Source organism: Petromyzon marinus, unplaced genomic scaffold (assembly GCF_048934315.1).
Source record: "Petromyzon marinus isolate PM22_M1 ecotype Great Lakes invasive population unplaced genomic scaffold, UKy_Petmar_22M1.pri1.0 PM_G_Scaffold_29, whole genome shotgun sequence".
In the NCBI taxonomy this organism is placed as follows: Eukaryota; Metazoa; Chordata; class Hyperoartia; order Petromyzontiformes; family Petromyzontidae; genus Petromyzon; species Petromyzon marinus.
The window spans coordinates 2,725,092-2,739,757 of NW_027422861.1; the positions used below are offsets into that span (position 1 = coordinate 2,725,092).

The following is a 14,666-nucleotide window of genomic DNA, read 5'->3' on the forward strand; positions in this document are numbered from 1 at the left end:
AAGGCGATGTTGAATAATCCTTGCCAGGACCTTTCCCAGCACACTGACGAGTGAGATGCCCCTGTAGTTGTTACAGTCTGTGCGGTCCCCCTTCTTAAAGAGGGGGACCACCAGGGCATCCTTCCAATCCTGCGGAACCCGTCCAGTGGTCCAGGCTGTTGTTATGATGTCATAAAGGGCAGTTTGTGCACAAACGCCACCCTCTCTCAGCATTTTGCTTGGGAGATCATCTCTACCCGCTGCCTTTCCTGGTCTCAGACTCCGGAACGCCTTCAGTACTTCCTCAACAGATGGCACTTTAGCCAGCCACTCACAGGGGGTGACTTAGAAATAGGTTTTACCCTTTTAACTGGCACAAAAACTGACACCTTTATTCAAGGCATCGTGTTTGCAATAACCACAACACAAGCAGTCAAAATGCAAACAAAAGAGATGCTGTTTAATGGCACTCCGCTCCAGTGCAACGGGGGGGGGGGGGGTGGGGGGGGGTCGATGGTGCTCGCAGAGAATCCGAGGAAAGAACTGTCAAGGGAACGCATCGAGTTAATTTTACAGCGGACAGAGAGAGTAGTGCGAGCATCCAACGCACCGTTATCAGTGGCAAATTAAAAGATTTCGGGTTTAGTAACATCTACCAGAGCCGATGTGTTTCGAAGAAAAAACATTGAACAAAAAACAAAGATAAACAGCCCCTTACTCGGCGGGCAATCGGTTTTTTGTTTCCGCACCGCACAGCAAAATGCTAATTGTCTTGCAACACAAACAAAACGAGGAGGAGGGGCTTTAATTCAATGGCACCGGGGCACTGCCGTGGCAGCTAACGTTTGCCCGAGCCGAGCCACAAGTCCCCTCCGATGCTAACCGACAGCGGATACGTTGGAGGCGTGCGATCCTCGCCTGGCGGGGTGCATCCCCCAAGCGGCGACGTACAATTAGGCACCAACAATAAAACAACATCCGTCAGCCTCGAGTTGAGTGATCTGCACGCGGACACGCTCCCGCAACGAGCGAGCGAGCGAGGGGCTCCGTCGGTCAAACGTGGACCCGCCGCCCACCGGCCGGCAGCGGCGAGGACGTGGCAATCTCCTCCTACTCCTCCTCCTCGCTGCTGGCGTCGCCGGCTGCTCCGCTCTACGGATGATGCGACGGTGAAGGAGACAGACGGCGGTGGCACAAAACACAAAACACAGCAGAGAGAGACAGCTTCAACCACAAACACCGCAAGAGAGACAGCTTCAACCACAACACCGCGAGAGAGACAGCTTCAACCACAACCACCGCAGATAGACAGCTTCAATCACAACACAAACACCGCAAGAGAGACAGCTTCAACCACAACACCGCGAGAGAGACAGCTTCAACCACAACCACCGCAGATAGACAGCTTCAACCACAACACAAACACCGCAAGAGAGAGACAGCTTCAACCACAACACCGCAAGAGAGATAGCTTCAACCACAACACAAACACCGCAAGAGAGAGACAGCTTCAACCACAACACAAACACCGCAAGAGAGACAGCTTCAACCACAACACCGCAAGAGAGACAGCTTCAACCACAACACAATCACCGCAGAGAGACAGCTTCAACCCAACACTGCAAGAGAGACAGCTTCAACCACAACCACCGGAGATAGACAGCTTCAACCACAACACAAACACCGCAAGAGAGACAGCTTTAACCATAACACCGCAAGAGAGACAGCTTCAACCACAACACAAACACCGCAAGAGAGACAGCTTTAACCACAACACCGCAAGAGAGACAGCTTCAACCACAACACAAACACCGCAAGAGAGACAGCTTTAACCACGATACAAACCCTACCACCCACCATGATCATCATCATGCTGCTGCTGCTTCTGCTGGTTTAGTGACGACCTAAACGCGATGTTACAGGTTAACGCCGTCACCGTGACGACGATCTGACGACGACGTAACCGGCATCGTCACGGGTCGACGCCGTTACCGTGACGATGGCGTCACCAGGCAGGGCGTCCTCCTCCCCGACGACGGCGCTCTTCGCGGCGAACCGCGGTTCGTCGGTGACGTCCACGGTCACCACGGTAACGGCGCTCGGCGAGGTCGCCGCCCCTCCGGCGTCGTCGCCGTCGCCGTCGCTGGCGGCGGCGGCCCACACCGTCAGGTAGTGGTGGCGGCGCTTGTCGTAGTCCAGGGCCCTCGCCACGACGCTTATGACGCCTGGGGCAACACGGCACACACAGCACGCACGCACACAGCGCACACAGCACGCACGCACACAGCACACACACACACACAGCACACACACAGCACACACACAGCACGCACTCACACAGCACGCACACAGCACGCACGCAGCATGCACACAGCACACACACAGCACACACACAAAACGCACCTCTGCGTGATTCTATGGGAGACAGAGACCCAAGAGGGCCGCCGTCTGTGCCCCGTGCCGCGTCTCTCACCGAGCCTCCGGTCGATCCCGAACGCCCCGAGCTCGTTGCCGCTGGCGATGCCGTAGCTCGGCGCGCCCGCCCCGCCGAAGGTGGCCGCCACGGTGACGACCGTGGTGCCCGGCGCCGCGTCCTCCGGCACGGTGACGCGGTAAGCCGGCCGCCGGAACGCCGGGGTGGCGACGTCATCGTCGTCACGGAGGGACACGGAAATCGCCGCGGTGGCGGAAGGCGCCGAGCCCCCCCCCCCGGCGCGGGCGAGCACCGTGAGGTTGTAGAGGGCACGGCGCTCCAGCGGACGCTTGACGACGATGAGGCCCGAACGGACGTCGATGGCGAAGCGGTAGCCGGCCGAGTCCAGCAGAAAGTGAGTCACCCTGCGGCGGCGGCCTAAAACACACAACAACCGCCATTCGCCACTAAGTGGCGGTGGCGTCACCACGGCGCTTGTGCCAGGCAATGTGCACCTTGAGGCAGTCAAGTGAAGTGTCGAACGCCCGCTGGCAGGAGGTCACGGGGCAGACTCAGGTGCCACGGGTCGACTGACTGAGATGACCGAGATGACTGGCTGAAGCACCACCTGTACCGCCTACTGTGCCAACTTGCTGTGCTTTAGCCACCCGGCGCTCCGCTCGTTGTTGTGAGCGTCGCTCCTCCGCCCTCCGTTGTTGTTGGAGGGCGACTGCCTCCAACTGCCCAGTAGCGTCCTTCACGAGCCTCCTCCACAGAGGCCGATCTCGAGACCGCTGGTACCGGTCATCGGCAAGTCCACTCAGCTCCACGTCCTCCTGTACCACGTCACTCCATCTCTTCTCTAGCCCGTGCCGCGCCCGTTTAGCCCCCTCGATCCGGCCGAACAAAAGCTGTTTCGGCATGCGGTGGCTGGGCATGCAGGCCACATGACCCAGCCAACGCAGCCTTGCCTGCTGGAGGAGCTCACCGATGGGAATGTGTCCAGATCGCCAAAGCTAAAGATCCCACGTGTAGCCTCAGACTTTTGGGGCAAGTGCTGTCAGCGAGTAGCACCTATAAAGGCCGGCACTGTGGCACTCGAGTGGGTGGTTGGCCAGCACCACGCCCGGCCGCCTTTGCCTCCCTACTGGCGATGTTTACACACCGCACCAGGTACTCATTTGAGGCTGAGTCGACCTAGGGGAGGCCCGGGACCGGTTTAGATAATCGTCACTGGTGTTGGCCGTGAGCGGGAATCGAACCCCGGTCACCGGGTTCGTAGCGCGGCGTAGCGCTAACCGCTACACCACCGCTCCCCATAATGTACACACTCACGTGTGTGTATGTACGTCATCGTCGTCATTGTCATCATCTTCGTCGTCATCGTCAACTTCGTCGTCACCGTACCCAGTTCGGAGTCGACGGCGCGCGCGCTCGTCACCGCCGTCCCCACGCCGGCGTGGCGCCAACGCAGGGCGACGGCACGGGGGGGCGACCCCGCGAGGAAGCGCGGGGCCGAGTCGTCCATGTCCTCCACCCTCACGAGGACCTCCGCCCGGCAGGAGCGGCCGCCCCGGTCGTTCGCGACCACGGTGAGCGCGTGGACCGGGGCGGCCTCGTGGTCCAGCGGTGCCCGCGTAAAGAGCTTCCCTACGCGGGGCCACGCCGACAAGAGATGTTAACTACCTCGCCTGGTATGCAGGAGGTCGTGGGTTCAATCCCTACCCCGACGACGCCTGCTGCTGTAAATTTGGAGTTTGCGTCTCTCTCATCATCATCACCACGATGGCTAGATGTTAAGTACCTCGCCTGGTACGCAGGAGGTCGTGGGTTCCATCCCGATGTTGTATATAGGCCCTTTTTCCATCTTAATATTAACAAGTAATTTTCCCATACATATAGATGCATATTTCTATTGTTTTTTTTTTATATAATGAATAAAAACAACACCAACCCAGGCCCTCAGCATGGTATGTGGAGGTCATGGAAAAGCCATTTACCATGACCTACTGACATGATTTTGACAGTTACAAACTCCCAGGGTCAAGGGAACAGACAGAGTGCAGAGCAGCGAATTGCAAGAGACTGACGTAAACACAAAGCCAGGGTCACTGAGAGTTTGTGCTAGCCGCAGACAGCCAAGCCAAACAGCCAACCATTTATCCTGCATTACTATTAAAGTAACGTACAGTTCGAAATTCAACAACAGGAATAGGCTAAATTATCGACCCTCACGCTCACTCCAATTGGCAACCAGACCACAAGCTATATCATGGAACCATCACCCATCTATTAATTCAATATGAAATGTTATTTCCATATTTTAATCATTTCTATACAACTTGACCCGAAGCATATGACAATAAGAATTTTCCTAAGTCTAAATGAATTCTCTAACCTCCAGACATAATAAGTAGAGTTAATATAAGGTTAGAGAGGAAAAAACAAGCGCACAGCAAAACTGCAAACGTAAGCTAAAGAGCCTGGAAAACCCAAGGGCGGGGGGAAGAGATGCTTGGAATGGCAGCGTGTCAGCCAAGACACCAGGCAAAGTTAAGTAAAAAAAAAATCACAATACAAAATTTCATACATAACATTAATGCTAACGCTGTTCACCGTAAACTATACTCCGCTTACACAACTTTGTTAAACGTAAACTACATGACTTAAGTGATGTTAAACCCAGGGTCAGAGAGAGAAAGAGATCCCGGCCGTCTTTGTCTCCCAGCAGCGCGGGGTAGGAGTGTGCATACGCTCGGGAAAACACCTTCCCTTGACATGAGTCAAATACCACAATGGAAAGCTGACACAGACCTTGGGTTACATACAGAATCATGGCTGCGGGTGGTGCGATACCAAACTGTGAGGGATAAGTGTTAACTTTAGACCTTAACCATTCCTTTGTGTGTCGGGAATATGACATGCAGGGAGGGAAGCTTGCCCTCCCTCTCGCACCGGCAGACAGAGAGACGCCTTCGAGACGGTTTGTAACATGTTTGTTTTACTTTTGGTGGTTTATAGAAAGAGGACAACATATGGCGCAGACAAGGACACACATACGGATGGACACACATACGGACACGCATACGGACACGCGCTCCAGACCATGACACACCGCTAAATCAAAAGAAGCCCCACCTGGTGGGGAGGAGCCAACAGGAAGGATTTTGGCATAAAAGAGGACACTGCAGCATTGAAACCTCAGTTCGGGGGAACTCATCAACGGAGCTCCTCAACGGAGCTCCTCAGCTCCTCAGCTCACCAGCAAGGAGATCATCACCTCAACTGAGTTCGTCCGACGAGGCTACATGGTGCGAGTCAGCATCATCAAAAGTAGTAATGCAACGAACGTGCATCGCCAGCGCCGATTGCGCAACCGGTGTCAACACTCTACAACACCACCGAGCACGCTGCGAGCAAGCTGCGTGCGCCATCTACCGACCGAGTTCCACAACTGCAACAGCGTGTCAACTGGTCGACCTACGCCAACCTATTTTTCGATTTAAAGCTTTCGTGACTGCAAGGATTCATCTTCTTTGGTTCTTTCGGTAAAGTCACGTAGAATGAGAATAAAATAATAAATTAATAAAATAACACAATAAAATTCTCACGACGTTTTGGCCACAACACAAGTGGCCTTCTACATTGCAGGGGTCACAAAAAAGATCCAGGTCCGATTCAACACAGTACATAAAATCCGTGATCTGGTTCCATCTGTAAAAGATGCAGTTCCAGACATACAGTACCCGGGCGTTTACAAACTAAAGTGCCTCTGTGGTAGTAGCTACATTAGAGAAACCAAACGACATATCTTGGACCGCATCCGGGAACATAAAGCAGACTTGTAACAGGGTAGAACTAACTCCTTTGCCGTGGCTGATCACTGTTATAATTCAGTGGGCTCACATGACATTGACTTCTCCAAGACGGAGGTTCTTTGCAAACCAACCGGCTACCATGAGAGATTCGTTCATGAGGCAATTGACATATACAAGCACAGAGACAATTTCAACCGAGAAGATGGATTCTGGCTTAGTAACCATTGGAAAGATGTTTTAAACCATTTCGGTTCTTAATTAATTGTATTTTACGATGACCTTGACCGCAGCTCTTTCGCTGGCATTGACTCTTAATACCTCTCACACCACGGTTAATGGTATGATTTACAACATGGAGTATAACAGCGCCTCGCAGCTGTCTCTCTCCCCCTTCTCCGTTTCGACCATGGATGAACTCGTCCGTCTGAACGGGGCACGTAGTTATCCGTGGTGCTGAAGTTGAGGGTAAGAATCCACCCATTTTTTCGCCATATAGCATTGTGATATATAACGACTTATTTCGATTTAAAGCTTTCGTGACGGCAAGGATTCATCTTCTTTGGTTCTTTCGGTAAAGTCACGTAGAATGAGAATAAAATAATAAATTGATAAAATAAAATAACACAATGAAATTCTCACGACGTTTAGGCCACAACACAAGCGGCCTTCATCAGGTGAAGGGACGAGACTGTCTGGAGGACAGTGCTGGAGCGAACAAAGCCACGCTCAGATCGCGACCTTTAAGCTGTGTGAAAAGAAACAAAGCGCCTTGAGAAAGGAATTAGCATAAAATTTAGCATTTAAATAGCTGAGTGATTAGCTTAACTGGTCACAGAAATGGCTATTTTAAAGTCAAAGCATACACATCCACAGAGGCACCCCTTGACAAAGGAATTAGCATAGAATTTAGCTTTGAAATAGCTCAGTGATTAGCTTGTGACTGGTCACAGAAATGGCTATGTTAAATTCAAAGCATACACATTCACAGAGGCACCTAGTACAAATCAAACAGGAGAATTTAGCATTGAAATAACTAGGAGAATTTAGCATTGAAATAACTGAGTGATTAGCTTGTGACTGGTCAGAGAAACGGCTATGTTAAAGTCACAGCCTTCACATCTGAGCTATTCACAGTAACTGGGTATACACTACACTATATAATGAATACTATATAGTAAACCAATAAAAAAACTAAAATATAAATTACCTCAATGTTATCAATAAACTCTATATATTCTCCAATCAGCTAAGCTACCATATCACAATGCTATATGGCGAAAAAAATGGGTGGATTCTTACCCTGAACTTTAGCACCACGGATAGCTACGAGCCCGTTCAGACGGACGAGTTCATCCATGGTCGGAACGAATTAATTAATCTCCCGTGAGAAGCACGTCCCGCCGCACACCAAGCCATCTCTTAATTATACAACATCGCTGATGAATCTATGAACGTATATTCGTGCCTTTAGGAATGGAAATAACTTTTTGATTGTCTTTCGTATGAATACCGTCGCATAATCTTAAGGACTTTATTCATATTTTCTATACGCTCGTGTTATGCTGTATAAGAATTAATAGCTCCGATACCAAAAGGGAAACAATGGATAAGAATTGCCTGCAAGAATTGCTTATGGAACTATAAATGAATGCAGGACGGTGTGGGCTATATATATAAGTTCAAATATATGAACTTGCATATTATAAGTGAAGGTTTTTGGTTCGAATATTATATGCATGTTTTAAATTTCTATCTCTACAATGGCTCGCGTCATGCGGGGAAAGGAATCCATGTGCCATTGTCAAAGTGAAATCATACAGATGTTGATGATACTGTATTGATACAGTGTTAAAAATTCCGAGATTGAGAGTCACATACTATATTAGAGTTAAGGTTTAATTAGAAAATAAATTGATTAATGCAGAAGTGGTCGTGTGATTCTTTTCTATAATTTTTGCATAAGGACTGTATCCTGCGACAAGATATGAACTTGGGGACCTAAAATATAAACACACTAATTCACTCAGTAAACGTTAAAGCGAGAATAATTGCATTACACTGATCGATAATACGAATTTAGACAACGAAGCCGAGTTGACACTAGCATAACAGCATACGATTGATTGCATTATCCAGATTGATAACCCCACCTCGTCTACGAGGCGGGGGCTGATTATCATAAAGGCTGTCATTAACATAACCACACCCACTCGCATAAACTAACACAATAATCTCTCAAATTAGCATAATTTATATGCATAATTAACATAATTTCGGATACATTATGCAAATTAAAAAATTTCACACACCACATATACAACACCGGCCCCGACGATGTCTGCTGCTGTATATTTGGAGTTTGCGTCTCTCTCATCATCATCACCACGATGGTTAGGAGATGTTGACTACCTCGCCTGGTACGCAGGAGGTCGTGGGTTCCATCCCGACCCCGACGATGCCTGCTGCTGTATATTTGGAGTTTGCGTCTCTCAACATCTCATGGCCACTGTGGTGATGATAACTACCTCGCCTGGTACGCAGGAGGTCGTGGGTTCCATCCCGACCCCGACCCCGGCTGTAAATTTTGAGTTTGTGTCTCTCTCATCATCATCACCACGGTTGCCATGAGATGTTGACTACCACGCCTGGTACGCAGGAGGTCGTGGGTTCGATCCCGACCCTAACGACTATGAGAGAGGGGTGTGAGAGGAGTGTGACTATGCGAGTGACAGGATAAGTGTTACCGCTGACGAGGTGCAAGCGGAAGGGCGTTGCTCCGGCGTCGTGCAGCGAGTATCTGACGGTGCCGTTAGGGCCGAGGTCGGAGTCACGGGCGGAAACGCTCAGCATGAAGAATCCTGGCGCGACATCCTCCAGCACGGTGACGTTGTACCACAGCTGGGGGGGCACCGTGGGGCACAGCAGTAGTATGGTAGTAGTGGTGGTGGTAGTCGTGGTAGTAGTGGTGGTGGTATTAGTGTTTGTAGTGGTGTTGGTATTAGTGGTGAGGTCACGTATTAGTGGTGACGTCACCACCACTTAGTGGCGAATGGCGGTGGTCGTTATAGTGTGTGGGTCTGTGCGGCGAGTCTACGGCCACCGGTACCTTGTCACACACGGGGTCATTGTCATTGACGTCCAGCACAATGACGACCACGACGACCGTCCTCGCGTAGGTGCAGTCCGTGGCTGTCACCTGCAAGATGTGGTACTCCTTCTCCTCGCGGTCGAGCGGCCGCTCCAGGCGCAGCGTCCACTCGCCCCCCATGTTGACGGGGCCGAGGGAGAAGTGGCCCAGCGGGTCGCCGCCTGCGGTGGGTAGGACGCGGTCGGCGATCGCCGTCGTGACGGACAGGGAGTTTTAATTTCTCTCTCACGATGACGATTGCTTGTGTTGCGATCGAAACGTCATGATATTTTATTATTATATTTTTTTAATTTACCGAAAGACCCAAAGAATGTGACCGAGAGTTTGACGACGAGAGTCGGTTTAACGTGGGGGGTCTCCGCAGCCAACTGTAAATGTAGCGGTGGGTTCACTCTCCAACGCAACGTGTGTCGTGCTGTACCGGTATACTACACTATACACTACTAACTACTATACACTACCCGTCAGGTGGTACGTAAGCCGCAGGTGTTCCGACGTGGCGTCCGCGTCGTCCGCCCGGATGACGGCCAACGCCAGGCCGGGCTCCGCGTCCTCCGGCACGCGGACGTAGACCACCGAGTCCAAGAACCGCGGGGGGCGGTCGTTGGCGTAGCCCGTGGCGAAGATCACCTCGGCGGGGGGCGCCCTCCCTAAGATGCGCCCGCTCGCGTCGGCGTCCATGGCCCGCCGCAAGACCACCGGGGTCCCTGCCTCTGAGTTTTCGGGGATCTCCATCGCGTACTTGGGCCACTCGAAGGCGGGCAGCAAGTCGACCGCCACCGTGGCTACGCTGACGAACGTTCCGTCCGTGACCGAGACCCGGAAGCGGTAGAGGGCGGGCAGCTGCCATCGCAGGTAGGTCTCGGCAAGGTAAGGTAAAAGGTAAAAACAACGAGCCTACCTTTACCCAACCTTTTACCTTACCACAATACAATCACTCTACCCTACCTTTTACCCTTCAGCAGGTAAGGTAAAAGGTTAAAAGCAACGAGCCTACCTTTACCCTACCTTTTACCCTTACCCCATACAAATTACCCGATTACAGGGTAGTAATTACTGGGGTACTACACATGAAAAAGGTTTAAAACAGGTAAATGCTAGGTAGAGCGCTTTTATCATATAGAATATTCTCGATTATTCCAATTTTACACGCTTTCTATTAACTCACTCTGTTGTTGTCATTGTTGTAGCCTCAAATCTTTTAACTCAATTTTAACCTACTTCCCAATGTGGTTTCGACTGCAAACTTGGTATACTTATGTCATACTGATGACAATACTATATACTATCATTAAAAATAAAATAAAATATTTTTAAACATTATTTTTTATATGTTGTGTTTCGGCTTGGGTCTAATTGCCCACTGTCAACTGACGTTGGCTGTAATTGGCCACGGCCCCTTACGTTGTGGCAAGCTTCGGGGCCACTTCCTGGAGTTCTTACATTACTTCTACGGTACATTTCATAACAGCGTGCTTTAAAAAAGTTTAAAAAAAATATGACTTATTCAATGAAGGCCACGGACTGCGCCACGGAGCTTTTAGCAGTAAACAAGGCACCGTATTTACCGGGTAATACTTCGCTCTATCTTTACCCTATCGGGTAATTCTTCCGAGCTACCTTTAAACTACCTTACCCCTTGGCATGTCGACACCTTTAGCCTTTACCATTTTACCCGGTAAAAAAGGTAAATTACCTTACCTTGCCGAGGCCTAATCGCAGGCTGTCGCCGATGACGGAGACGACGCCTGTCTCGACGTCGATCGCGAAGCTGGTCTCGATGTCGCGATATGATTCACGAATGTCGTCCCTGGAGGGGGAGACGATGGCGTATCGGAGCCGGTGGGCGTCCGACGCGTCGGCGTCAAACGCCCTCGGCGCGGCCACGAAGTGCCCGGCCAAGACCAGCCGGTTCACGGACGCCTCGTACAGCGGCCGCTCGAACACCGGGGCGTTGTCGTTCTCGTCCTCGACGGTGACGGTCACCGGAACGTAGGCGGCGAGGGGAGGGGAGCCGCCGTCCGTCGCCCGCACCGAGAAACGATGAAGCCGGCTTCGCTCGTGATCCAGGGGCGCCGTTGTCACGACCAGCCCGCCGTCCGGGTCCACGTGGAATCCCTCGCCGCCCTTCTCCCCGTCGTCCACGATCTCGTAGCGGAGCGCCCGGTTGGAGCCCGAGTCGGCGTCGGCGGCTCTCGCCTGGACGACGGAGGTCCCCGGGGGCGCGAATTCGGACAGCGTGGCGGCGTAAGCGCCCCGCGCGAAGAGCGGCCGGTTGTCGTTGACGTCCCCGACGACGACGTCCAGGCTCGTGTCGGCGTACAGGCCCGTCGCCGGGGATGCGGCCCGCACCGCGAGGCGGTAGTTGGCCCGCGTCTCGCGGTCCAGAGGGCCGACGACGCTCACGACGCCCGTGCCGAAGTCGACGGAGAACTGCTCGAAGGGGTCGCCGTCGACGATGGAGAAAACGAGAGGCGGGCCCCCCGGAGCCGTCGCGTGGACGTGAGCGATCGGCGCGGGCGGCACGACGTCCTCGGGCACCCACGCGACGTGGGAGAGGCTCTCGAACGCCGGCGCGTCCTCGTCGAGCACCGTGACCATGGCGTCGACCGCGGACGACAGCGGAGGAACCCCGCAGTCCGTCGCCACCACGGTCACGACGAAGTCCTCGCCCGATGCGTCCGGGGCGAAGCTCCTCCTTAGCGAGACGTTGCCGCCGGAGTCATCGACGACGAAGCGGCCATCGTGGTCGTCCCTCAAGGAGTACCTCACCCTGGCGTTCTCGCCGACGTCCCGGTCGAGGGCCGCCACGGTGAGCACGGCGCTCCCTGGAGCCGCCGCCGCCCTGACGACGGCGCGGTACGGCAGGCCGACGAACGCCGGGGCGTTGTCGTTGACGTCTTCGACGTCCACCTCGACCAAGGTGCGAGCGACGCTCGGGCCGCCCCTCACCTCCACCAGCAGCTCGTAGCGATCGCGCTCCTCCCTGTCGAACGCGACGCCGGCCGTCTCCAGGATGCCCGCCGTCGGCCTCATCCGGAACGTGCCGCTCGGGTCGAGCAAGCCGAAGACGAGCGGCTCGTTGAGATCTCCACCCGTCGCGACGACCACGGCGACCGCGGCGATCGCCGTGCTGTTCTCGGGGATGCGCGCCGAGTACTTTGGCGGAACCCGCAGCCTGCCGCCGACCGCCCGCACGGAGACCTTCACCCGCGCGGCGCTCGAGAACCTCCCGTCGGACACCTCGACCCGCAGGTAATAGCCGGCGGCGAGGAGGGAGGCGTTCCGTACCGCGACGTCCCCGGTGCGCGTGTCTACGGCGAACGCGTCGCCGACGTTTCCCGAGGCGACGCGGTAGGTCAACACGGCGCCGACGTCCGGGTCAGAGGCCGCCAGGGTCAGCAGGCGGACGCCGGCGCGGGTCGGCACGATCAGCGTCGTCTCGTACGCGGCCGTCGAGAACGCCGGCGGGCAGTCGTTGGCGTCCAGCACGGCGACGGTCACCTCGGCCGGTGTCTTGGCGGACATCTTCGGGCTGCCGCCGTCCGACGCGGTCACCCGGAAGCGGAACTCGGCCGTCGTCTCGCGGTCGAGGGCCCCGGCCATCCTGACGGCCCCCGTGCGTGGGTCGACGGAGAAGTACTTTCTGGCTTCGCGCTCGACGATCCGATAGGCGACCGTCGCGCGCCCCTCGCCGTCGTCCGCGTCGGCGGCTCGTATGACGAGCGGGACGCCGTCGGGGTCCAGCACCGGGGTCCCCGCCACCGCCTCCTCGCCGACGGCCCCGCGGTAGCGCGGGCGATCGAAGACGGGCGCGTTGTCGTTTTCGTCGAGCACGCGGATCGACACCGACGCGTCCGCCGAGAGGCTCGCCGCGTCCGTGGCCCGCACCGTCAGCCGGTACGACAGCGTCCGCTCGCGGTCCAGCGGCCGTTTGGTGGCGACGACCCCGGACGTCGGGTGGATGTCGAAGGCGCCTTCGGGATCGCCCTCCCGTATTTCGTAGGTGACCGTCGACCGGCCGGAGGCGCTCACTGCGAGCACGAAGCTCCCGGGCACGGCGCCTTCGGTGACCTCCGCCGAGCCGTCGACGCCGACGGGGGCGAATTTGGGGGGAACGCCGTACGCGTTGACGACGATGCGGACGGTGGCGACCGTGGAGCGTTGCGGGCGCCCGTGGTCCTCCGCCCTTACCATCAGCTCGTAGCTCTCCACCGCAGAACCGTTCAGCTTCCGCGCCACAGAGACGACACCCAGCGTGTGGTGGACGGCGAAGGAATTCCCCACGTTTCCTGTCGGGGGAATTCGGAGGGCGTCTTGAATCGTCGTCGTCGGACGAGCGCCAGTTCACGTCGTCAAAACTGAAAGGAGCTGTTGAGGACAAATGACGCGGGGGAAGCCTCGGCGCCCCGTCGGCTGCCTGGCCCCCCCACCCCCCGGCGATCCGAGTTGGACCCGCGACTCGCTCGGGGAGAGAGACGCGACAGAGCGTCGCCACGAAGAAACCACGACGCTGGAAATGTGCCCCGGTGCAGAAACTCCCCCCGGGTGGGTGGGAGTGGCGACGGTGGGATGGGAGTGGCGGCGGGAGAGGGAGTGGTGGTGAAGCGGTCACCGGATTTGATGCTGTATCTGACGTTGCCGTTGGGGCCGTCGTCGCGGTCGAACGCATTGACGCGTATCACGGTGGAGCCCACGGCCGCCCACTCCGCCACGTAGGCCTCGTAGGGGTCGACGGTGAAGACGGGCGTGTGGTCGTTGTCATCGATGACGCTCACCAACACCGTGGTGTACGCTCGCCTCACGGGGATCCTGGCGTCCTGCACCTGCTCGCGCGGGAGAGAGTGAGTGAGAGAGTAAGCTCCTTAGAAACATCTTCCTAAGGTTCAGCCTCCATTTCTCCGGCGCTGCGGTGCCGTCAAACTGCGTCACCGCCGCTCGACACGGCCAATCGGCAAGGTTTGGTGTCACCTTAATGAAACGTGGCGATCGGTGACACGGTTTGTTTACGTGACAAACTACACTACACTGTTGTATACGGCCCTTTTTCCACAATTAATATCCATAAGAATATTTACGGATGCATACACCTAGATTTATTTTTCCTTTCTTTCGTGACAAACAATATATATATTTTTTTAATGAATCAAACCCGTAAGCCAGAAACACGAAAAAACAGATGTCGGTCATAAACAGGCCATATAGAGATATAAAGAAATAATAAAACTCTCAAGGCGAGGATGTAACAGCTATCGGCGAAAATCTCCAGATGAACAAGAGTTTGATGGGCCCCTTAGGAAAGGTCCCT

The 14,666-nt window shown here is 54.6% G+C and overlaps 1 protein-coding gene across 2 annotated transcripts in view; it reads right to left on the minus strand.

Moving 5' to 3' along the window:
* Positions 1 to 418: 418 nt before the first annotated feature.
* The window catches only part of LOC142914718 (protocadherin Fat 1-like), a 34,366-nt gene continuing 20,118 nt past the window's right edge, over positions 419 to 14,666 (minus strand). The window contains exons 9-17 of one of the 2 annotated variants that reach the window (XM_076061151.1): positions 13,974 to 14,184; positions 11,060 to 13,650; positions 9,820 to 10,219; positions 9,407 to 9,519; positions 8,955 to 9,108; positions 3,800 to 4,042; positions 2,453 to 2,830; positions 1,972 to 2,204; positions 419 to 1,131 (exon numbers count right to left, since the gene is read on the minus strand). In XM_076061151.1, the coding sequence (XP_075917266.1) occupies positions 1,090 to 1,131; positions 1,972 to 2,204; positions 2,453 to 2,830; positions 3,800 to 4,042; positions 8,955 to 9,108; positions 9,407 to 9,519; positions 9,820 to 10,219; positions 11,060 to 13,650; positions 13,974 to 14,184 (4,365 nt within the window). In that variant the 3' untranslated portion in view covers positions 419 to 1,089. Of the gene's footprint in view, positions 1,132 to 1,971; positions 2,205 to 2,452; positions 2,831 to 3,799; positions 4,043 to 8,954; positions 9,109 to 9,316; positions 9,520 to 9,819; positions 10,220 to 11,059; positions 13,651 to 13,973; positions 14,185 to 14,666 lie in introns of both variants that reach the window. The other variant, XM_076061150.1, reaches the window with a different exon arrangement.